The sequence below is a fragment of the Melanotaenia boesemani genome, chromosome 3 (assembly GCF_017639745.1).
Source record: "Melanotaenia boesemani isolate fMelBoe1 chromosome 3, fMelBoe1.pri, whole genome shotgun sequence".
Lineage (NCBI taxonomy): Eukaryota > Metazoa > Chordata > Actinopteri > Atheriniformes > Melanotaeniidae > Melanotaenia > Melanotaenia boesemani.
In genome coordinates, this window is record NC_055684.1 from 18,143,473 (window position 1) to 18,168,116 (window position 24,644).

Sequence of the window (24,644 nt, forward strand, 5' to 3'; positions counted from 1 at the left end):
TTTGCCAACTGATGCTATTTGTCTTTTTAATGCACTCATCTGGGTGATGGACACCCAATAAAAGGTCTCACGTGACAGCCAGTCATATTCGAAACAGGTTTTCTGTAATGCTTGAATATTAAGATTATTTACACGACCAATTTCATAAAGTAACCTACATACATACATATTAAATACATAAGCTATTATTTAATTTGTTGTAAATGAGATGAGCTTTCCGTGAAAGAATTAAACGCTTCTGCTTTCTTTGTGATGATCTGTCTTTTGGGCATCGTGCCACTTCCGCAGTTTATCCTTAATAGCAGCCAGCCAAAGGCTTTCATATTATTTCCATTTAAATTTCTGAGGTATCCCTTTGAAAAATGTGAAAAGTCCAAGAACTCCCTTTCATCTACAGTCCTCCATGTAATTGTTGAGAGAGCTGTGATAATGTGCTGCATTTGGAGGTCTTCATCTCAGCTGGGATTTAATACGGTCAGGGTAAACCCTTTTCTTCACTGAGCTAATGACTAAGGCATTCTGAGTCAGGTGGCATTCTGTATAATTAAACCCTTTATTTACCTCTTTTTTTCAATTTATGTAGGTATTTTCCTAAAAGGACATTGTGTGTCAAACATGTTTACATATTATTTGGATTTTGTTTTAGCTTAGTCCTAATTTGTTATCAAAAAAGATTATTGGGGCTCATCAGTGTTGACCAACTCACAGTAGACTGAGCACTGCCAGAAATGCAGAGTACGGCAAGGCTGTCCTCCTCCTCAAACCATGTCCATTTGGTGTATGTGCATGCAAGTAGACACAGACCATAATTTTAAGAATTGTATTTGCAAGAATATTCAGCCTCTACTGGCTGCAAATTGACAGCATGTAAAGGGTAAAAATGCCATCTGTGATGGTAATGGTCATGCTTGAAAATACTGTATTTTAGCCTTGATCTTTTTCTAATTGTGAATGAATGAATTAAAGCAAACCAGGAAATGGCAAAGTTGTATTATGTGCTGTGCTTACATAAGACCATGGCAACATGTAAAATGCCATCCATGAAGGTTTTGGTTGTGTTTTAAAAATATATATTTTTAACAATAATGATTTTCGCTGCGGCCAATATATATATATACATATATATATATATATATATATGTATATATATATATATATATATATATATATATATATATATATATATATATATATATATATATATATATATCCAACTTCTAAGCATTTTGATACGCGGATATGCTTGGCACATCACCATCAGCTGCCAGTTTCAATACAAGAGATATTTCCTTATCGGACTGAAATAATTACTGGAGTCACATTAAAGTTAATGTTTGATTTGTGAAAAATTGCCAGGAGTTCAGGAGTGTGTGAGAATAACATCACAGAAGTACTTTTAAAGCTGCATGTTTGATGCTGTCCTGAAACACCTGTTCTGACATTTATACTTGAGTTGTAAATGATGAACTGATAATATTCTGCAGACAGTTGGCTCTCTGAGGCAGGCTCCAGATTACATTCAAAGCTGCACAACAGTATATGCAAACACAAAACAAATAAGTTAATATATAAATGAGGGCCACTGAATAAGTTTACTTGAGTTATGATAAACAGCAGATACTGTGGTGTAATTTTGTGTCCATCTGTCCATTTTCTTTACCCACTTATTCCAATGTTTATCCCACTTATCCCAGCAGCAGCTACTAGGGGAGAGGCAGGGCACACCCTGAACAGGTCACCAGTCCATCACACAGCTAAAACAGGGAGAAAAAAACAAGCAACAAAAGATGTTCACGTTCACTCCTAGGGAGAATTTAGAGAGACCAATTAACCTAACATGCATGTCTTTGGTCGGTTGGGGCAGTCAAATCATCGCACGGTACAGTTAGTGAGTGAAAATATGTGCACCAACCTTTTTGAATCTATGAAGTGTGAAATATTCCTTGCCTCACTTCAAATAAATGACCATATACAGTGATTCTGATTTAAAAGTACCCAGTGACAATTTGATTCACGTTCAGTAGAGTGGCTTGCCAGTGCAGATCGAGTATTTAAAATGTCCTGTTGTTTACTGGTTCAATTACACCGTTCAAATGAGCACATAAAAGGCGGGGATACATAAAAACCAGTTTGAATTTACAGTATTAGATAAATCTGTCCCAGGGTTTCTTTATGCATCTTTTGAAAGCAGTTAAGCTATCACTGAGGCAAGCCATTTTCCTCCCACTATCACAGACAGCCACTGAATGTACAGCTCAAACAAACTCGCTGATAAACTGAGTTGAGAACGGCGATGCAGAGATAAACTGGATTGTAAAGCAGCTGTGATGCATTGATAGAAAGCTTTGACACCAGCAGCCTTTTGCAAACATCTCCACTGGGACAGTTTTTAATAGCAGAAAAAAAAAAACACATCTCATTGGTCCATCAATTGGGCTTTACTGCGTATTCAATCCCTTTCTCCTCCCTTCTGCAACAAATATTTGTATCTTTAAAAATGTGTCAGCATGTAAGTTTCATTCCTGTAGTTCATTATATGCATATGTAGAAAACTTGGCCAAGTGAACCAACCTCCCCAGCTCAGTGAAATTAACTGACTGTGGAGGCACTTTCACATGCAGAGATCCTCCAACTCTATATTTGTTTCAGATTTACTCATCAACTCCTAACACCTGTGTTGGCAAATGAAAAAAAAAAACAAAACAAAAAAAAAAAAACATAAAAATAAAGAAGAAGAAAGAGAGAGAGAGAGAAACATGTTGCCTCCATTATCTCATGATGCAGCTGGGTTTTAAACAGATCCATGAGAATATAATCATAAAAAATTTATTTTGTCAGGCTCTAAGCAATGCATTTGTGGCCCAGTAATACTAATAACAATAATGAAAACATCAGTTTTATCTCTAATGAGACGTATTTCTACATTGAAAATAGAGTAAAGAATGAAACCCAACTGTCACTGATAGATGTTGTCATTTTATGTTTTGAGAAACTAGGATTCGTACAAGCTCATGGCATCTTTTCCATCTCATTTTAATGCACTTTGGCATGGCAGGAAACAAATTAGAAACGTCAACTACCAGCCACAGGGTTGATGAGGGATCCCTGCTTCCTACATCCACATGTTAAAGTATCATTTATCAACAAACAAATACCCTTATATCAGGGTTTGAATTACACAGGGATTTTCAGGAGAGAGAAATTAACCTTGTGGAAAATAAGATAAAATTTAACCTGAAAGTGGAGTTTTTTTTAGTGCTCTCATGTTTTTTTTTAGAGTTCAGCTCCTCTTAGCTGCCCCGTGATTTGAACTATGGCCTATATTACCTCTGATGCACTCATTAATGCAATTATAAGGAATATGCCCTCTATATATGTTCAAGAAGCTCAATCTTTCTGTGTATGTGAAAGTGGCCTTCAGGGGTCAAAAAAAAAAAGAAAAAAGAAAAATCAAAATGGGATTTAACATAAATGCAGACCATCAAAATTGTTAAGAACTTGTAAGGGCCATATTTTCTTTTTTTTTTAACCCTGGATGTTTTGCCTAAAGCAAAAAAGAAAAAGAATATAAACTCAGTGGACTCACATGAGGCTGCAAGTACAATTTTCAAAGAAAGCAAAGTGAAACAGTAAAGGTTTCACACAGGAGTCAAACTAAGATCTTCCAAACAAAGCCGCTGTGACTTCATCCTCCAAATGCTGGCTTGTTTGCTTCTTTATAAGGTTGGTATTTGTGCATATTTCCTAAGAAACCTTGAAATTTTGAAGCATGAAAAGACAATGTTTCTCTCTGGTCATTGGGTTAAAAGTGACAAAAAGTGAGTCTTTTTCAGCTGAACAGATGTGTTTGTTCTTCTTTGGACTGGTCTCTATTAGAGTTTGACACAGCCACTAATGTTTGGACAGTAGTAAACAGATGGTTCATCCAATCGTTTGCCATGCATAGTTTCAAAAGTGCCTGGCCTTTTCTAAAAACTTTCGCAAGTGACTTTCTAAATGTCTCTGAAATGAACAAACCATCTGGTACAATAGGTTATTCACTATGTAGACCCACAGTATTTGAGAAAAATGATTTTCTTTGTGTAAATAGCAGTGCAATATACCAGACATTTTTCATTAAGTTACCAAAGATCAATAGAAAAATTCTTTCCCTCATTTTCTGCTTCTTGTTTTGACACCTGATGGAGGAGCCTGATGTGTCCTTTTTTTTTTAATTCTTATGCTTAATTCACAAGTGCAAGTCTTCTCCTTACGGATATCTTAGCAGGTACACAATGACTGCACAAACAGTAGAAGAGCTTTGAAAGCTTGTCATGACATTTCTTTGCCATGACTTAACTATGGCATAAACAAAAAAAATGCTTTATGCCACATTTCAAATGACTTCTGTTTCATTATTATCAAGAAACTGTGAAACATTCCTGAAAAATGTTCCTACATAAAAGGCTCCTAGTACCTCCATCACACAAGTAATATGTGTCTCCACAAAATAAATATACATTATTTGGACTTTAAGGACCTGAGCTCCTAACCCCTGCAGAGATAACACATGAATATTATTTAGATTTGCCTTTCTCTTTTGCCATGTATAGGTTTTTGTCCCATTGTAACTGCTAAATTATTTTCCCAAGGCTTCTCAGTAAGGAAACAATAGTCTTTTTTTTTGTTTGTTTTGTTTGTTTTGTTTTGTTTTTATACATGCATTTGACAACCCTTGCTTGGAGCAGACTTGAAGCAATGTGTGGAACACAAGGAAACAAACTAATGAGAGGAGATTTGTGGAAGGAGAGAGAGGGAAAAAAAGAAGAGACAGATTCTTCTCTGCTGAACTTGGCTTCTTTTTTGTCTTGTTGTTGTCTACTGCTTCATTAGCCAGTGTTGCTTCATCAAACTGCTGTGAAATCCCTAAGCCCTCACCGGATGACCAAAACCTCCTTAAAAAAAAAAAACGTGTTTTATGCTGCTTCACTCCCCAGATGATAACAAAGTCTCACTGGTTCTTTTTTCCCCCTTTTGTCTGGTATTACTGTGGTTTCTTGTTTCATTGCTAAAAGCAAGTATGCCTTGACATGCCTGAACATTTTTTTTTCTTAAGTGTTTTTGCTCAAATTTAAAACTATTGTGCTTGGTGACTGTAAAGACCGGTGTCTTTCCAACGAACTGTCCTTATAAATGTGCTTCCCCTGACCACATATGTCAGTAGAGCAACAAGTACAGGAGCTTGATGGGAATAACAAAGTGCTTCGTACAGGACTGCTGGGCTGAGATGTATCTTGTCCTTGTCTTTAGAGTGGCTGATGGCTCTTTGCAAGAAGAATTTACCCAGGAGAAAAAGGACAGAGATCAAATGAACGGCTAGTCTCTCAAGTCATGTCTGATTAGTTGCTCTGTCCAGACGCCTCTCACTGTGGGGCACTCTGGCATTCGTGTCCATTTCAGTACCAACAACAATGATGCAAGGCAAAGACATGCACTATTCTGGCCCTGGAGGGAAATGTTTTCTGTCATCTTTATGCCTCACATCATGAGCCAGCTCATCTCTGTAGCTTATCACAACAAGAGGTGCATTTACAGATCTGATCCAATGGGATGCCAGTGAGTGTGTCACAGATGTTGATGTTAAATACAAGCTTAAGATGAGATAACTCACTATGGTATACTACATCAGAAAGATTACAGAATAAAATAGAATGTTCAAGAAAGCTAAATTTAAGGCACTTCCTTCCTGATGAAACACAAAGATCATCCTCTGTTTTTTTTTAACATGCTGGCTTTTATTCTCATTCCAAATGCTTATTCAATCAACCTTTTTCTATACCATACTGATGGGTGCAGGGTAGGCATGAGCCTGTTCCAGCAGCCATCAGACAAGAGGCAGGGTACCCCCTGAAAAAACTAATCCGGTCCATTCCCTTGTCTGTCCCAGTTAATTTGGCCTTCTGCCCCTGTCACACACCTGTTTCCAGTTCACTGATTACCACATCTGCATTATGTTGTCTGTCATTATCCCCCTCCACATTACAGGCCCAAGTTTCTTTAATTCTTTGCCAGATACTTTACACTTGCCTGTCTCCATGTCTGCAATTGGATGGACTTTTTCTTTAGTTATTATTCATCATTATTATATTATTATAATTATTGTTTTGAGAGCTAATGCAATGATCTCCAACTTTAGTCCTCAAGGGCGACTTTCCTGCAGGCTTTAAGGGTCTCCCTGTTCTAACTCGCCTGATTCAAGTTGAATGAATCAAACTACTTAATGTCAAGTTCTGCCCAATAACCCATTAATTTGAGGCAGTTGTTGAAGCAGCGAAACGTCTAAAACCTGGAGGACAGTGACTTTCACGGAACAGAGATTGAGATCCTTGTCTTAGTGGTTAAAGGAAGTGGTAACGGTAATAAATTGCACACCAAAGTCTAAAACTTTGTTTGGTTTTTCTCATCCTAACAGTAAGTGCAACATGTTGAAATAAAAAGGGAAATTAGACCATTTCTTGTTCATGTGATCATAGCCTAGAGACCTGATAAAACTTGTAAGGATGGAACACAGGAAACATTGCTTTATTTCATCACATCACAAAAATCTGCCTTGGTGAGACTGAACCCCAACTATAAAGCAGCGAGTCAGACAAGAGGCTTGTTGTTTCTGTTTTATGCTTTTCTTAGAAGGTCGGATATCTCACCCTTGAAGCATTTTTGTTGTTTGACATCTCTCCAGGGAAGAGCAGAGCTGATGTACTGCACCGGAAAATGAACTATTATCCCTTTGGAGACCCTTTCATGTCAACAGTGCCAGTGTCAATTTTCCCACGGGACAATAACTTTATATTATAATTATTACAGTTAATATTATTTTTTTATGAGCAATAATTTAAATGGCTTTAGGGAGATTCATCTCTGGCTTGTGTGTAGAGGTGTGTGTCTGTGTGTGTGTGTGTGGGGTGTGTGTGTGTGTGTGGGGGGGGTTACATATTGATGTGGCACAGATTCATTTATAGCACTTAACCAAATAATTGGCTTCTGCTGTGGGTGCATGATGGCCCTGCTAATAGACACATTATGTATAATTTCCTGAATTACTCTCCCATTTGACCTTCTGTTTACACTGAGGTGATGTTGGGCCTGGATCCCCTCTCCTCCACTGTATGTGATATTTTGCATAGGACATTTTTACCATTCAAATCGTCCTCTACAAGACTGTAACATATCAGACCTTTAGAAATAAACCCTCTCAATGTGGAGAACGGCAATTTTGATAACACTACTAAAAGGTTTACAGTATACACTTTGTTACTGTAAAATATTCAGTTACTTTGTGTGCTTAACGTAATTTAAAGTTGCTGACAGAATTGCCAATTATCGCTTGGTTTGAGACTCATTCTGTCAACAGTCGTGAGGTAGTATGAGTGTTCTTTCTTCTTCTTCTTCTTCTTCTTCTGTTCGGCGACTGGGGTCAGAGGGATAAAACTCCCCAGTTTTAACTAAAACTGTGTCCACACAAAGGCAGGAATGTGCACATGCATAATGTCAAGTAGATTTTAAAGCACTTCTGACATATGGTTCACTTTAACAAACCTCAGTGCACAAGTCTGGTTTTCTCTTTTAAAAGACTGTTCTCCTCCCAGATCCCCCATAGGGTGTAGTTCATGCAGCCCAAAATGACCTGGGATTATATAAGAAAAAAATACAAGTTCTAGTGATTGTTAGGGAACAGCAAAAATGCATTCCATGAGAATAACATTTGTATTTTGAAAAGAATGTGTTTAACTTCTTTGACTGTGTTGAATCCTAACCAAGTAGATTTGATTTGTAACTCTGACCATCTGATGTTGCCCATCACTCAAGTCCATCCAGGGAGCTACAAAATTAAATTGTATTAACTTTGCCAGAAGTGGAAAAACAGTCATCATATGTTGGTCTTGAAGACATGTTTTATATAAATAATTGAAAAGGTACAGATAACAGAAACTCTCAAGATTTGGGGACACTCATTTGCAGTAGGGTAGGTTTTTCTTTCTGTTGCTTAAGCTTTTCAGCATACCAAAAGAGCTTGTATGCAAAGGTAAATCTCTGAGGGGACATGAGCAGAAGCTTTCTGGATAGGCTGCAGTTGTCTTAGTGATTTATTGTAGATAAACCTCTATCAAAAACATCATTACATTATGAGAAGTGTCTCCAAATCATGTTGAGTCCCTTACTTAGATATATTCTTCAGGCGGTAAAAGGCAGATTTGGTTACTGCTTTAATATGGTTGTTAAAATTTAGTTTAAAGTCCAAAATGACAGCTAGATTTCTGGCTCGTTTCCAAACACAATTATTTCAGCCTTATCTTTATTTAGCTGCAGAAACAGACACATCCATCTATTGATTTGGCCAGGGCATGTACTTAAGCCGTTTCTGGAACCAGAGTCCCCTGGTGAGGCGGTAGTAAAGCTGAGTGCCATCAGCATAATTATGGTGTAACATTTAGTTTGTTTCTATGATCCGAGCTAGTGGAAGCATGTAGATGCTGAACACCAGGGGGCCCAAAATAGAGCTTTAGGGAACTCTGCAGGTCATCTTTGTTTGAGTAAGTCTATAGTTATCAATTGACACAAGTAGTCCTAGTCTTTCAAGTAGGACACAAACCAGTTCTGAACTGGACTGGAGATTCTTACCCAATTTCCCAGTCAGTCTTTTTGCTGGCTCTTTTCACAGATAAAATCACAAACTGCTTTATAATAGAAATCCATTAAAACATAAAAACAAAGCATACAATGACAAGAAATTAAAATAAATAATAATAATTGCAATAAAAGTTAAACATTTAATACATATAGATTAAATGTTGCACATAAAAAACACTTCCAGTGTTATGAACCAATATCAACAGTGTTTTAGTTCTGGACTAATCATGGTCGTTACGCATGATAGTGAAGTAAGGATAGACTATGGACTCTACATTTCAGGAATCTCAATACAGTCAAATCCTGCCTATGTAATAGACGCATCAACACAAAAAGATAAAGCAGTGGAACATGAGATTAGCAGTTATGAAAAAAAAGGAGAAAGCAGAGGCATTTATTGGAAATTAAAATTTTTGTTCTCGGTACTTACCTCAGTTAAAAGAAAAGACAAAGTCACCCTGGAAACAAGCATTAGGAGTAAATAATATGAGTCTGCTTCATGAATTCAACTCAAGCATGTCCTATTAAAAATGGAAATAGGGCCCATGCTGCATTAAGGATTACATTTTATTTTTTATTTAAGCATGAAATGAGCTCTATTCTGTACATTGCGTCAGCAAATTAATGACTTTGCATTATGCATACTGTTGGACTATTTGTTTCAGTTATATACATTTACCCCCCCCCCCCCATGTCTTACACTTCATCTTTTAGATGAATATAAAGAAAATAATTTATAATTAATGAAAAGTAAATCCTACAAGCCTTATCCTTAATGAGAGCAGTACTGATATTAACTGTGTGAAATCCACTTTTTTTCCTAATGAAATTGCACGTTTTTGTGTGTGTGTGTTTTTTTTTATATATATTTTTTTTTACTTTTTTTAAAAATTACCCTGCACAGTAATCCCTGTGTGAATTTCTGCTTTCAACCAATTTCTGTCAGAGTACTATTGTGGTGATAAATTTTCTAAAAGCATGAAGGCAGAAAAGGCTTTATCATAATAAACTCACTCATAAAATTCATGAAAAATCAAAAGCCTTTTGTCTATTTTAGCATTCTGCCAAATTCAGCATTCGGTTGTGTGCTCATGACTTGGTTTATGATTTATGTGGTGAATAACACTCCCCATATATCCATCAACTAGCAGATGCAGATGGTGACTCCAGTAATCTGAAGGATAAGGAACAAATAAATAAATAGATAAAAAAGGGAGGAAGAGAACTGTGAAGCTGCAAATATATGAGGGCTTGATATGCCCAAAGTGGTGCTTAATGTCTTATGTGACCATCTGTTTTCCAAATTGTGTGCCCTTGAGAGTTCAAATCTATCAGTAATCTAAAGCAGAAAATAGCTGAATTTAATTATTTTTGGACATAAAGTAGGTTTAAATTAAAAATAAAAGAGAGATATTTCTTTAAATTAACCAATGACCAGTCACAGTTACAGTGTGCAGTTTTATAATTTTAGCACATCACCTTGAAAAGCATGGCAGTCTTCTTTTTTATCAGTTTGTTGGCCGATAACTGACCCTAGAAAAATACTGGAGGAGTGCGTTTAAGAGTTGTACACATACAGTCAGCTGCACATTCATGTTGGAGTTACGGATGAGCAACAAAAATTCCACTCAGCAATTATTATGTGATGCACAGCTGCGAGTGAATAAGATGGGGTGTTTGTTTTTTTATGTTTTTTTTTTTTTTTTTTTGCTTCCTCTCCCCCAGTCTTACACATACATACATTAGTAACTCACATATGCAGCAACTGGATTACATGCTTCCATGCATTCGACATTTCAAGCTTAAAAGATACACTTTGACACAATACATTATCAGCGTTAAGTGCAGTCATCCTCATTTGTTGGTATTATGTAATTTACATATCAAGCAACATGCTCATGCAGTAACAGGGACAAAGTGGCTCAGGGTGATGCAAGCTTCAGCAGTCTGCAGATCAGATGGGGCCTGGAGATAATAAAGCTGTTATTTTTAGACACTGGAAACAATAGTTATAAGTGTGGGGTAAAGTGAGGGGAAATGTAAAGAAATGAACACTGTCAGGTAAACATGAAAGAGATTTATTTATTTATTTATTTGATTTTTTTGTACAGATATAGGAACATGCATTGAACTTGTCTGCTATATTCTTCCCCTGCAGTCTAAAGAGCTCTACGAAAATGTATGTTTTTTTGTTTTTGTTTTTGTTTTTGTTTGTTTTTTTCCCATTAAGTGGGATTTATGAGTGGTAGACAGAAGTCAGTCTCCACTTAGAACTCACTGACTCTTCAGGGAGGTAAGGGGAGCCAAGTTATAAGCTACTCAGAAAGGGAGCCACAAAGGGCTACATTTTTGCCATCTGAAACTACTTAAACATAATAAATTACATAGCAGTTTGAGTAAAAGCTATATACTTCACATCACTTTAGCATCTTAGGGTTGTTTTACTTTATCCCTATTTTCTCAGTTGGGGAACATTTGTGTGGCTATACATCATTGCATGCACATTCACTGCCCAATGTATCCTGCTGCTGATCCACTGGGACTTACAATTCCCCTGGTCTAACCCAGTAACACTAACTGAGACAGTAAAAATGAATGAAAAGCCTGGAAAAGCACAAATGCTTACCATCTTTTAGATCTAAACGCACAACAGCAAACTATCCAACAAGTCTGACACAACCGAAGGACTCAGCTGATCAGGGACAGAATAAATTCCAACAAATCTAAATGTATTGTTTGTTCACATTCTTGAATAAGACCAACAATATTATTGTGTGACTAAATACTCATAAAAGCAGTAAGACATCTGTCTGAATGTGGATGGCACAGTTGTATACAGAGATTTCAGCCATTCATTCACTTTTGCTTTGAGATTCATGTCTGACAGCAATATAAGGAAACTTCATTTTCTGGTTGGGTTTAGTCAATAATATCACTTAACTAGAGTTTTAAAAAAGTATTAGGTCACTTTGGCATGAAAGACCAAATCATCTTTTTCTGAGGGTGGACCAGTGTGATTGCACATCACAAAAATGCTCTGAGTAAAAACGGTTTACTTTGCATCACTTTACATCTCATAAAGTAAAGGGTGGCTGTAGCGCAGGTGGAGGAGCTGCTGTTTACCAACTGTCAGGTCATGGGATCAATTCCTGGCTTCCCCAGACTATATGCCAAAGTGACCTTGAACAGGATACTGAAGCCCTTTGCTTTGAGTGGTCAGCAAATGGCTAGAAAAACACATTTACCATTCATTGTAATTGTCCAGTTGGATACAGGAACATGTCTGAATTCATGCTTTATAAAAAAAAAAGTTCATCTCCCAGCTTTTCTTTCATTTTCTTGGTAACTAGAGCCACTATTTCCACCAACAGTGAAAACAAAATTGCTTTTAGAACTCTTACATGCACTTTGTCATTCAAGTGCAACTTGCTGCCTTGGCAAACGTTGGTCATTTTAACCCCCTGCAATCTGTCAGTCCTTTCCCTGCAACTTGGCCTCACAGAAATACATCACCTCTTTAACTTTATATAACGTGGGTACACATAATGTGCTGAAATTACATGCTGGCACCACAGAAGTCTTACCAATAGAAAGTTAATTAGCAGATTTGTCATAGTGGACACAAATTCGCTCAGGTCCTGGTGGGCACACAACTTGTCGTGCTGCACACAAATTCTCTCACCCAATTAAGGAAGTATGTAGAATTAGACAATCCATTTGTGGAGGAAGGATGGCATGGAGGATGGTGGAAAAGCAAGACTCCAGAACTCTCACTCTACCCCCAATCAGGATCAGACCAATTTTCACCTTAAGTCTTATGGCTAAAACAGCTCACATCCTGGTCAGGCATGTAAACAATTTAAAGGTGACCATAACCTTAATGACTGCAGATTAGTGGGACAGAACAATGACACACGTTACCTCAACAGCTCTAAGTGTGGATGTAACAACATTTTCGTTCCTAACAAGAGTTTATGAGCATGAAGCTCCACACTATCCAGGTAGAACTGAGGAATTGGAGATATAATGGAAGCTCTAAAGTGTAATAAACCAAACAATACACTATGTGAGATGGGAGGTAAAACCTCCTGAAGAACCAAAAAAGAGGTTCAACCAAAAGTCAAAGAGAAGGCTGATCTGACAGAAAGACATGAAATGAACATTATTCCTCCACCACTGAACTTGGTACCTGATAGTTGTACTTATTTCATGTTTCATGACCAGGCTGTCTAAGGTTTTGTTATATCAGATCAGGTTTTCACAGCAGCATAAAGTGATATTTTATATATATATATTTATTTATGTATTGAGAAAATAAATATAATTAAATAATGTCTCCGGATTCATATATTTTTCTATATAAATCCTAAATTATGGTGACTTACACAATTTTTTGTGTTCTGTATTCTTCACAGCTGCAAGTTTCCCTTGACATCTCCTTTTGTGCCAGTTCTCAAAAAGCATGCCAAGTGTCTGATAAAGACATTGTCAGTATAATCGAACATTGAGTCTTTTAATGAACATTGATCAAACAGATTAAGGACAAGTGTCCACAATGGTGTTCTTCCCTCAGTGCTATATCTCATTACCTGTCTGTCCTTGATGAAACTCTTTGATATGTGATTGAAGTCACCATTTTGCATAATATGTCACTAATTGCTGAAGTTATGCAATCTCTGTTTGTGTGTCTGCCTGTAAAGCTTGCAGTCATTAGAAGCTTTATTCAGTAACAAGTTAGATAAAAGACTTTTCTTTAGTGATAGTGGGTGCTTGGTTATTATTTTTTTCTCATATGTGGAAGGAAGAAGAGAAAAAAAAGTCTTTCTTTAACTCGTAACCATAGTTATGATTACAGGGTTGATTGCAAAAAAAAAAAAAAAAAAAAAAAAAAAAACTTATTTATTTCTTGACAAATGTCATTTTTAAGCAACTGTGTGAGTTGTACTCATGGGGCTTAACATTTTAAGGCTGCCTACAGCAGTCTCAGTCGCAGTTTTCTGCCGTTTGCCCATCAGCTGCTCTAAGCAATTTGGTTAGAAGTCTTTTGCTTAATGACACCTCGGTGGTAATTGCTGAGGTGGATGAGATGTTGTTTTTTAGACTCAACAATCACTTCACTTCCACTTAAAAATCAGTTTACCTTTTCACACACTTTTTCTGAACAATGAAGTGCACTGAAATACATCAAGCAATGTTGCAGTACTGTAGCTTTACAATAACAATAAACTATTGACAAGCGGTCTGCAGAGTGTGACCTGGTTTGATTCCATCACCTTTTCTGTCAGCCGTAATAGGGATCACTGCTCAGCATAGTCTTAAATGATTTTAGGTAACATGCTTGCTTAACTTTTAGATGTCTGAATTTCTACCCTGCCTGTGGCTAACTGTCAACCTGCCTCCAGGCTGCATGAGTGCAGCTGATGTCTTCCTGTTTGGTACCACAGTTTTCATGAAGCCCGGACCTAATCTGTGTATGTAATCTGGCAACCCACAGCTGCCAATCACAACCTGCTTGCACTCTGCAATGTATCAAAATGCCAGACAGCAGAGTGATGCTGACATGCAAGGTAAAATAACAACTATGATGGTGCTGCATTTTTTTGTTCTCCGTGTATGGATATAGGCAGTCATATTCATTGAAAACATAAGTTTCACAAACACAGTTAAACTTAAATTCTCATTTTATTAGGTATGGCTAACCTCACTCTGCCAAATACCAGGTATATGATGTATCACTAACAATGAAGGATTCTTATGAGAAACCATTTTGCCTTAGCCTTAGCCAAAGTGTCTCATATTTTAAGAGGAAATGATGAAACAAAATAAGTTATGCTAAAAAGTATGTTAGTCTTAAAAAAAATCACATTGTATTTATGTTAAAGCCTGTCATGACTTTTGAACCCCTGTTTCTATGCAGGGATGGCTAAACACGTTTACTGCAAAATCAGCATCTGTTTAAATTCACATAGCACTGCAAGATGAGCCTGTCTGTGCATCAAAGGTACTGTATATGTTTGTATCATCAGTTATCGCCCAGCCTGAATTAGCTGTGCTCCCCCACTGAGAGTAGTGACAGACAGAGGGAGGAGGGGAGCCTGTCATTTGAAGCATGAAATCCCTTTAACCACATCCTCTGTCACTCAGCAGCCAGTAGGGAAGCACAGCATGCAGATCCGTAAACTCACAGGTTAAGAGCCTGGACCACCATTGCTGCATGTTGAATCTGCTTACAGGATGAAGATCAACAGTATATATTAGTTCCAAAAATGTAGTTTTCACCTCTGGACTTTTTCAGTCAGCAGCATTCCATATCAGCACCTCAGCATTCCCCTTGCTGACATTTGGCAGCTTTAAGTGCCGCAGACTAATAAAATTAATACTTGCTGCACTTTTATCCTATTGCATAGTATATTGGTTGGTTTATTACACTCTAGGTTCACCACTTTCTTCCATACTGCCCCCAGTATATAATACTTTGTAAGCCATAAAAGCAATAACACCAAATTTCATCTGTTACCTCACAGGGGCATGGTGCATTATTGTTGTACCTTAATGCTCCTATACCTCACACATGCCATGCTTGCTAGTGTGCAGTGCTGTTCCTTGCCTGACTGTTGCAGTATTTTAAAGGTACAGTGATGCCCCGTGCTTGCCACTTAATGTCTATCAAAGCTTTTTGTTTGTTTCTTCAAGATTACATTTTTTATGGCTGCCTATGTTTTCTTCCCATCTTTGTAGACCCGAACCTCTTTATTTAATTTATTTATACATGTTTGCTTCACTGAGATGCATCCAGATTTGGACAATTCACTAACAAAAGTGTGCCATAGATGAAAGCCAATCAGTTATGTTGGGAAAAAAAATTATTTTCAACTACAGAATACATATTCAAACCATAAGTAATTAGATTTCTGGAATGATAAGAAGCTAGGGCTTGCTCTGGGACAGAAGGTCTTAATTTGAATTCATTTTGCTTATGCATACAGCAATTTTACAAACTTTATATATGAGAAAATGTCCACCAAAGCTTAAGTCTATGTTTCAAAAAGATACTTTGTGAGATAATAATATTAGGCAAATTAGCATGGGTATGAATGAACATGGTTCTTGAAAATGCTCTGATCATTTCTTTTGTTGCTGGTTGGCTGAGTCTTTTAAATGAAGGACTCAATGGGAAGAAATCTTAAGTCATTATTTTGGAAGTCATGCTACTGTCCTGTGGAAGTGTAAGACTTGTAGAGTCTGACCACAAAGAAATACTTGATAAAGTCACATAAAAATCATTATAATCTACTTTTATGATAAAATGTTATTAGTCTTAATAATCTCTGTATTTTTATGATACCAAAACAAAATGGATTTCAATATTTTTAAAGAAAGAGACCACGATATCTTCAGAATTTATTTAGTTTAATTTATTTAGTCTGTTTTTCTTAACAAGTTAGATAATGCTCCTGCTTTTGCCTGAAATCATGGAGCAAGATTCAGGTTGAATCTCTCATAGTTGGCCTGCAGTGTGTGAGCAGAATTTCCTCCATCGGCTGCTGATGCAGCTGCAGCCTATAAATAGGTCCACCCCAGACAGGCAGAAAGAGGAGTGCTCTGGTTAACCCCTGAGACCCAGTCCTAATCTGACCCCAATGATAGGGGGTTTCATTAGAAGGGCAGTTCAGCTGGATGGCCAGGAAAAATGCAAGGCACCCTCTAAAAGATCCTGACATTATCACATCTCAAGAGAGGCTTGGGACCGTGTTTTGAGTACTTTATACTCACCCAATTGTCAGCTTCCTGTAGTGGTCTCTTCTTTCCCCTGCTGGGTATTCCCTCAGCCAATATTCATTATATACCACAATGCAGACAAGAGGAGAGTAGCTTACTTTACCACCCATACTTGCCTTTTCATATCTCCTGATGGCTGAGTGTTGTGGGGGTTTGATGCCTCTGTGCCTCATATGCATTGCATGGCCTGGATTCAACAAAGCGATTGTAGCAAAGCTTTGCTTCCCCAATGGTGCTTTTCTGCAATCAAAGAATATTCATCTCCCTCTTGTGCTCCCTCTTGTAAAGCCATTTTGGCACAGTTTGGGTCTCTTTTTCCCCACCCACTCATTCTCCCTTTTCACTGTTCTATTCCTTTATAGTCAGTTCTTTATACTGCAACCAGGTCCCCGTGTGGGGACATCCACTGATGTGCAGATTCTTTCAGATTTATTACACAGGGGTTTACAGGTCAGCCTTCATTAAGAGGTGGACACATTAAAAAGGGCTCAATGAAGTCAGGGGACTATGAAGAAGACATGGCTATGGCCAAAATGTTCTCTCCAGTCCTTGGAAAATACAGAATTTCTGACCCAAAGCTCATCCTACAGGTTTGTCAAAGGGATGAAAGATGCAACTGTAATGCTTGTTGGATTGGACTAACGGTGAAAATGGAGAAAACAAGAGATATGTCCAAGGCTGCTCAATGCTTTAGGGAATATAATCAGATCATATTTGTTAATATTGTGACTGTTGGAATTTAGGAGTGAAGTAAAAGTGAGCTTTTTGGGAAAGTGTTTATAAAATATTTTTGAAGTAAAATGGACTTGGTAAATGGACTTGTACTTATACAACGCTTTTCCAGGCAGTTTGACCACTCAAAGCGCTTTACACTACTTATCACATTGACCCATTCACACCCCGATAGGCACATCAGGAGGCAACGTGGGGTTAAGTGTCTTGCCCAAGGACGCTTCGGCATGTAGTCAATGGAAGCCCGGAATTGATCCACCTATCTTCCGGTCAAAAGACGACTGCTCTTCTTCCTGAGCTATAGCCGCCACAGTATTAGTATCCAAGTAGTTCCATCTGTTTCTGGATTATGAGCATGCTACACACATTCTGGGGTAACAATTTTATAAAATCTTAAAATAAAAAAAAGCAAGAAAGATATAAAAGTAATTCACAAGGCTAAGAAACTTTCATGAGGTGTATTTCCAACTGGCTGTGTTTTCTCCTGGAGGATGGGAAGGATATTGAGTTTCTAAGAGTGCATTGCTTTTTCCAATATGGCTCACCAAAGTTTTTGCTGCTCAGTTCTATTTTAATTAAGAGTAATAGAAGTTCTCTTTTTATTTTTGTGATCAAACTGTTCTCTTTTTTCCCCCTTCATTAACCAATTACACTTAATAATATGTCATCTTCATCTAAGATTTATTAAATTAAGCCTACCTCACAAATACATTCAAGGTGGTCCTATGAATGACTGCATTAATAAAGCTCACTATTATACCTCCAACTACATTCATGCCATCATGATAGTAAGAACTTAGAAATATGGTTTTAACTAAATCCATGCCATTGATGTGCAGCTCTCAGAGGAAATAGCTTTTTTAAAGGTTCATTGGATAATTGCCCATGAGCTTTAATGTCTAAACATGTAACTGCTGGCTCCTGGCTATAAAAAGATCTATGGTTTTGCCATTTTTTGTTGACTCACATAAAGTGGCTGTAGCACACCAATCACGGGGATTATATACAACAAAATAAACACACTTGTTTCTACCATTAACTTCAAATGTGAAACCCAGACGTCTGCATGAGGACTGGTTGCTTCAGTGATTGTGCATAGGTCTACACACATTTGTGTTCATTTACACTAACCTAACCAGTGGAAAAATTGCAGACATGATTACCTACTATGAAAGAAATAATAACTCAGGACAGTGATGTTTATTTTCAAGTGTTCCTCCAAGTTTAGATCCTAATGCTCACAAAACAAGCCCAAAAGTGCATTTCAGTGCAAATGTAAATGTTTACAAATTACTTTGTTGCTTAAGGTTATCAATGGCATCTGTGTGCATGGGCTCATTGAAAATGGTGTCAAATAATTTGTTATCCAAATGTGTTAAATGTAAAATTAATCAATTTGAATATTTTAAACAGATTTAACATTATTCAGATTAAAAAGAGAAAGCTGAAATACAATATACCCAGTAGGAGCTTATTTGTAAAAAGTGGCAAATGTAATTAATTCCCGTACACCTGCTTTTGTTTTTTTGTTTTTTTATTGTCAACTCCCTGTGCAGTTCTATTTAACAAGCTAAGCCTAAGGCAGCATGCCTTCTCCTGAGGCAAGAAGTTGTGAGTTGTCACATTCAAGAGAAACAATCGCTTGCACATATAAATGCAATTTGGCTTTGTGTCTTTGTGAGGCATGTGTACATTATACATTATACGGAATAATCCTGATGTGCTTTGACATTGTTTACCTGCTGAAGGGCTGAGTCAAAATGATAGCATCTTCCCTGGCAAATGGAAGAGGGGCCCATCAACAATTTTCTTCCTCAAAGCAGTATTAGTGGCTCCATTAAAATCCTGTCACCCGTTTTCCTTTATGGCTGTCGCTAGCTTCTGAAGAGAGGAGGAATCACAGTCATTCAAATGCTAAGTGACTTTAACACCGCTGTGAATATTAGAGAGGAAAGAACTACTCAATCATATACCATGCCGAGAAGAAGGAAAAAAAAACATAGAGATGAGACCAGTGTTTGAATATTCTATCCCATTATCTCTGTAGTATCTCGTCACATGCCATTACAAAAAGCAGACTCCTTGACACACAAGGAACGCTGCAGTGTGTCAGTCCTCATTAAGATTTAACCATGTGAATGAACACAAACCTGCAGGCACCTGAAAGATTGGCTCTGTGATGTTATCATGTCAGCAGGTTTTAAATCCCTCGCTTTAGTCATTATTAGTACTGAGTTTATCATGAATCAATAAGGTAATTGCAGGCAGGAGGGCAATCTACACTCCAGGCCATGGGATAACAGTATATAGAAGGTGAAGCTCTTAGGATAGAAAGAGAGCACCTGTCCCATTCGTTAGCAGATGAATTGCCTTAATAATGCTATCTTTTTTTCTTCACAGGTCACAGATGGTGGCACCATCAAGCAGAAAATCTTCACCTATGATGCAATGTTTAATACTAATTATTCTCATATGGAGGACTACCGCAGACGTGAAGACCTTGTGTACCAATCAACTGTTCGGTAAGCCTCAAATCTAAATTTAATTAAACGGCAAGATTACTTCTCAATTAATTCTTCCTATGCTTGATTTGTTTAGCAGCCCTGGTTAATTGTCAAACATTAAACTCACTGTTTATTCAAACATACAGCTGATGGTAGATTAATACACCAGGATGGAACTCCAGTTCAATGCTACAAAACTTCATTCACAGCCATCTGCTGATGGTTCAATAACGCCATACCGAAGTGACAGGGTGATGGGGTCAGTGTATTAAAGCATCCAGCCAGGAAACAGTGGAAAATTCTAATCAGTATTTCATCTCAGAAAAGAGGATGCAGCGTTACAGATTTAGTTAACATCTGGCCAGACTGTTGCTTTTTTTAAACCAGGATGGTAGCGCTGCCCATCCCTTCATCATCATGGTGATAAACATGTGCCAGTCTGTCTGTCTATCTGTCTATCTGTCTATCTATCTATCTATCTATCTATCTATCTATCCATCCATCCATCCATCCATCCATCCATCCATCCATCCATCCATCCATCCATCCATGCATCCATCCATCCATCCATCCATCCATCCATCCATCCAGGGGACGGCTTTCTTTAACCCCAGGGCTCAACAATATGGTTGGCAACCCATCTCCTCATTTTCCCTGCGCTCTGTTTTGGCTTTACTCCTGCTGCAGATGCCGTGATCTGAATGCTCAGCATTACAAAGGAAGTGCTGGCTATGCACTGCACCTACAGTAACTCTTCATTCAAAACTAGAATTCTTCACACTTTGCATTCTTCTGTAATGAACCCACTTTCATCATTTCTTTTCATCTCATCTCATCTCATCGCATCTCCATCCAAATTCTTTTGTTTCCTCGTTTTATAAATTCAGCTTATGTGCATAGCTTCTTGAATACCTTCCTTTTTTTCCTTTCTTTTTCCCTATTTTCATGTAGTGAGGTTGCCCAGCTGAAGATGATTTATCTGGACAATCCTACTATCCCTTTGGGAGACAAGGCATCATCGCTACAGAAAGCTGTACACACTCAGATATACACCAACATGAAAACTTGAATGCACATACAAACAGCTTACATGACCCCCCACACATTGACACACACATACAGTAAGGTGAGAAGAAAGAAACACACACAAAGAGATTAGCTGGATGCTGCCTGCACCTGCAACTGTATTAAAATACCTAGAAAAGTGATCTCGTCACCACCATCACGATCGTATTGTAAATACAAAGCCTTGTCATAAATCCTACTATATAACAGTTAATGCTGAAATACACTATATCTTCCATAAAGTTTTTTTTTTAACTTCGAGTGCCAACACATAGATTAGTCCTTGTAAGATTTAAATAAATAAATATATAAAAAACAGATGAATTGTAGCTGGAACTCAGAAGGACCTGCAGAATTCAAGCTCAAATTGTTGACATTGTTTTGTATTATTATTGGTTAAATTTGTCACAAAAGATGAATGTAGCAAGGCCATCTGTGGGTTTAGTTTACCCTGTCACAGAGACATTTTGAAAAATGTATGTTTAAGTGTTACAGTGTGGGTGGGTTGGTACAAAGAGGCATGCAGTCCTTCTGATGTAAAACTGTCTTTTTCATTGTGCCTCTCAATGGCAATAAAACATGTTCAAGATTTATTTTTCTCCAACTGGATTTAGCTGATGCTTGAGATGCTTGTATACCTACCAGCCCAAAACATTTTTTAACTAAATAAACATTTGCTGAAACCAAAACACTTATTAATGATGTCAAACCTGAAGAATCTCATGGAGTTTAAAAAGCCAATTTATTTAGTCTTTCAATAATTTAAATTGTATAATGTCAAAAGGACTCCAAGGCAGTTGTCTTTAAAGATAACACATAATGACTTAATCATATTTCAGTTACTGTGGCTATGCCATAAAGATAAAATATATCATATTTAAAGGCGAGTTCTATGGAGTCTTTTTGACATTCAAAGTTTTATCTGAAAAGCACCTCAGCTAAGTATTATGTTGAATCCAGGAAGCACTCATACACAAATAATTATTTGAATTAAATTGAAGAACATAATAAATCCAACAATCAAATAGCTTTCTAAAATTTGTTTGGGGGAAATATAATTGAATTAAAACATATTAACTATGTTTTAATTAAACTTGCAAATTATATTATTTTCCTCAGTCTTAAACGAACACTGAGCTTGGTGTTTTTCTGAAATTTGTAGTTAAATAAAATAAAATACTGTAATCAGAGATTCTGCTCCCACGTGCATCATGAATAAAATCAGGCTCACAATTTATCATAATCTTAATCACTGCATATGTAAAGTTACATAATTTAAAGCCTTCTGAATGGTCAAGTGTGATCCAGTATTGCTGTCGATTTATTAACAGGAAGACAGACTATTGTGGGGCGCAGCAACCTTAACCCAAAACAAACAAACAAAAAGCATTGATTATTAGCCGCTAACAGCTGTAACATGAGCCGTATTGACTTACACCATCCACTTCACACACAAACACAAATGGAAAATACGAGTGAACCGCCTCCTTTAACTTCCAGCCAATTACAGGTTTTAAATGAGATGTGTCATCATTCACTGTATTGATTGAGCATCTGGAATGTTCAATGACACTCTGTAAATGTCATTACAACAGTAACTGAATATTTTTATCTCAGATTAACTGATTTTGTGAGCTCAGTAACAATCTTTAACATGACAGTTACCTGTAATACTGCCCAGACTGTTACCATATAAACTATGTTGACCTATATGAATAATGCAAATATATTGATTGTTTATTATTGATAATGATTAACCTAGACAGTTAGAGTCTGTCCCACCCACCAATCTTCTGGTGGTCTGTTCTGTTAGATTTTGCCTCAAACTAGAGTTTGACAGACAAAGGTGCTCTGACTTTGCCCTGATATATATATATATATATATATATATATATATATATATATATATATATATATATATATATACATATATATATATATATATATATATATATATATATATATATATATATATATATACATATATATATATATATATATATATATATATATATATATATATATATATATATATATATTAGAAACCTGTAAAAATATTTTTTTTATTATTTTGGTTGTGGTAAATTTACGTTGATTCTATATTTCTATTTCATGTCTGGTGGCATTGTTAATGCAAAATGAGCTTTGTTCAGTTTTTGAGAATTTTTCTTGTCTCTAACAGTTTAATGGTGTGATTTTGTGATACTGGTGCTACTGGTCTTGGGCTGCATCTGAAAGTTTACTTTGAGAGCATTGAGAGAACATCAAACTATGCATCACTGTGGACATTTCTGTCCATTTTGGCAAAAAAGTCTGGATGTTATTTTGGCTGTGTTAGTGCACATGGCACGATTTTTTTTGTGAGAAAGTCTCTCTCTTTATACATTTTAGAATTCAAAACCACAAAGCCGTTGTGCTTAGGGCACCAAATTGTTTAGCAGTGGCCCTGATTGTGATTACACAGAACAAAGACGTAAGCAAGGGCTAAAGATATCATTTAGAGCTTATCTTTCAGCAGAAGATATTGTGTTTTGGTCAAGTATTGTCTTGTCTCTGTGGGATAGAAGAAACAATCAGTATGTTTATTTTGCCAATGAAAAATTACATTTTTTGTTTCCGTGGAGAACTGAAAAGCATCAGTGTTTCTTCACACAATTCATTGTTGGAACAGAGGCAGGTTAAACATGACATGACAATTCTGAACTTTAAATGGAAGTCAGAAGATGAAAACTGAAGAAAGAGGTAGAAGAACTTTAAAAACAAGGCCACAGGAATGGTCCAGAATATGGTGAAGGGCAGGCTGGGAGGCCAGACATAGTCCAGACTTACCTATGAGACTGCAGAACAGAGCAGGAGTGAGTAAGTGTTGCTAGAGTTGAACAAAGTTCCCCGCAGTCACATTAATTCCTTTGTATCACACTGAAAATTAATAGATGGATAAATGGATAGAATTGCACGTTTATTGCCACACAGCAAATTCAGAGCCATGCAAAATCAGGCATGTAGTCCAAAAGTATTAAATATATCCATCATCTGGTAACTATGGAGAGTGAGAGACACACAGACATTCTTGTTAAAAAAATAAGGGGGAAAAATTAAATACGATGGGGAAATCAAGGATCATTTTACCAGTATTATTTTCAGGTATAAAAGAGAAGTATTTGAGCAGGTACAGTAAGAAATATTCATGGCTGTAATAAGTCTTTAGGTTTAAACTTGGCAATGAATAATTAGTAATGCATAACCTATTTAATGCACAGTGATTGGGGATGTAGAGCTACTGTAATCAGCAGAAAGTCGTCTTTGTGTGGTTTCTTTGTAGAACCTTACTTCCTTCAGTAATCCCTGTATCCTACGTTTTTATCGCTACATGCTGTGTATATGTGTGCTTTTGGAATCCATGAATGCAGTGATAGCAAACAACAGAATTATGGCTTTGTTGATAAGAACAAAAAGATGAGCTACATCAGCACATACTCTAATAGAAGCAGGGAGCATAAACCCAATCACACTTCCTTTGCTACTCACATATTCCCAGCTTTATCCTCGTCATTCTGTTTCATGCTTATTCTTTAAGGAAACATGGGTGATTACACACCTCACTTGGAATCTTCTCCAAAAGGCTGTTTGTCTCTGCTTTTCATCGAGGGCAGAGTGACTTGCAATTGCCAGTCCTTACCCATTCACCCAAAATGATTCAGGCCAGAAAGAGTATCTGACAATGTGCTAGTTAATTTGATGCAGAATTTGACTGGAAGAGCTATCAGAAGCCTCTCTGTCAAGACTGCTCTTTTTCACTCTTCATCTAGGCAGTGGCATTTGTTTGCATTTGCAGGCAGGATGAGTTCTGGAGGAAGGCCTACAAAACAGGAAAGAGCTCTCAGCTCCATCTCTTAG

At 37.0% G+C, this 24,644-nt stretch overlaps 1 protein-coding gene across 2 annotated transcripts in view; it reads left to right on the forward strand.

Annotated features, from left to right (window-relative positions):
* igsf21a (immunoglobin superfamily, member 21a) overlaps window positions 1-24,644 on the forward strand; it is a 172,813-nt gene that overhangs the window by 73,898 nt on the left and 74,271 nt on the right. For both annotated transcript variants that reach the window (XM_041980672.1, XM_041980673.1), the window contains exon 3: window positions 19,579-19,700. In XM_041980672.1, the coding sequence (XP_041836606.1) occupies window positions 19,579-19,700 (122 nt within the window). The remainder of the gene's footprint in view (window positions 1-19,578; window positions 19,701-24,644) is intronic.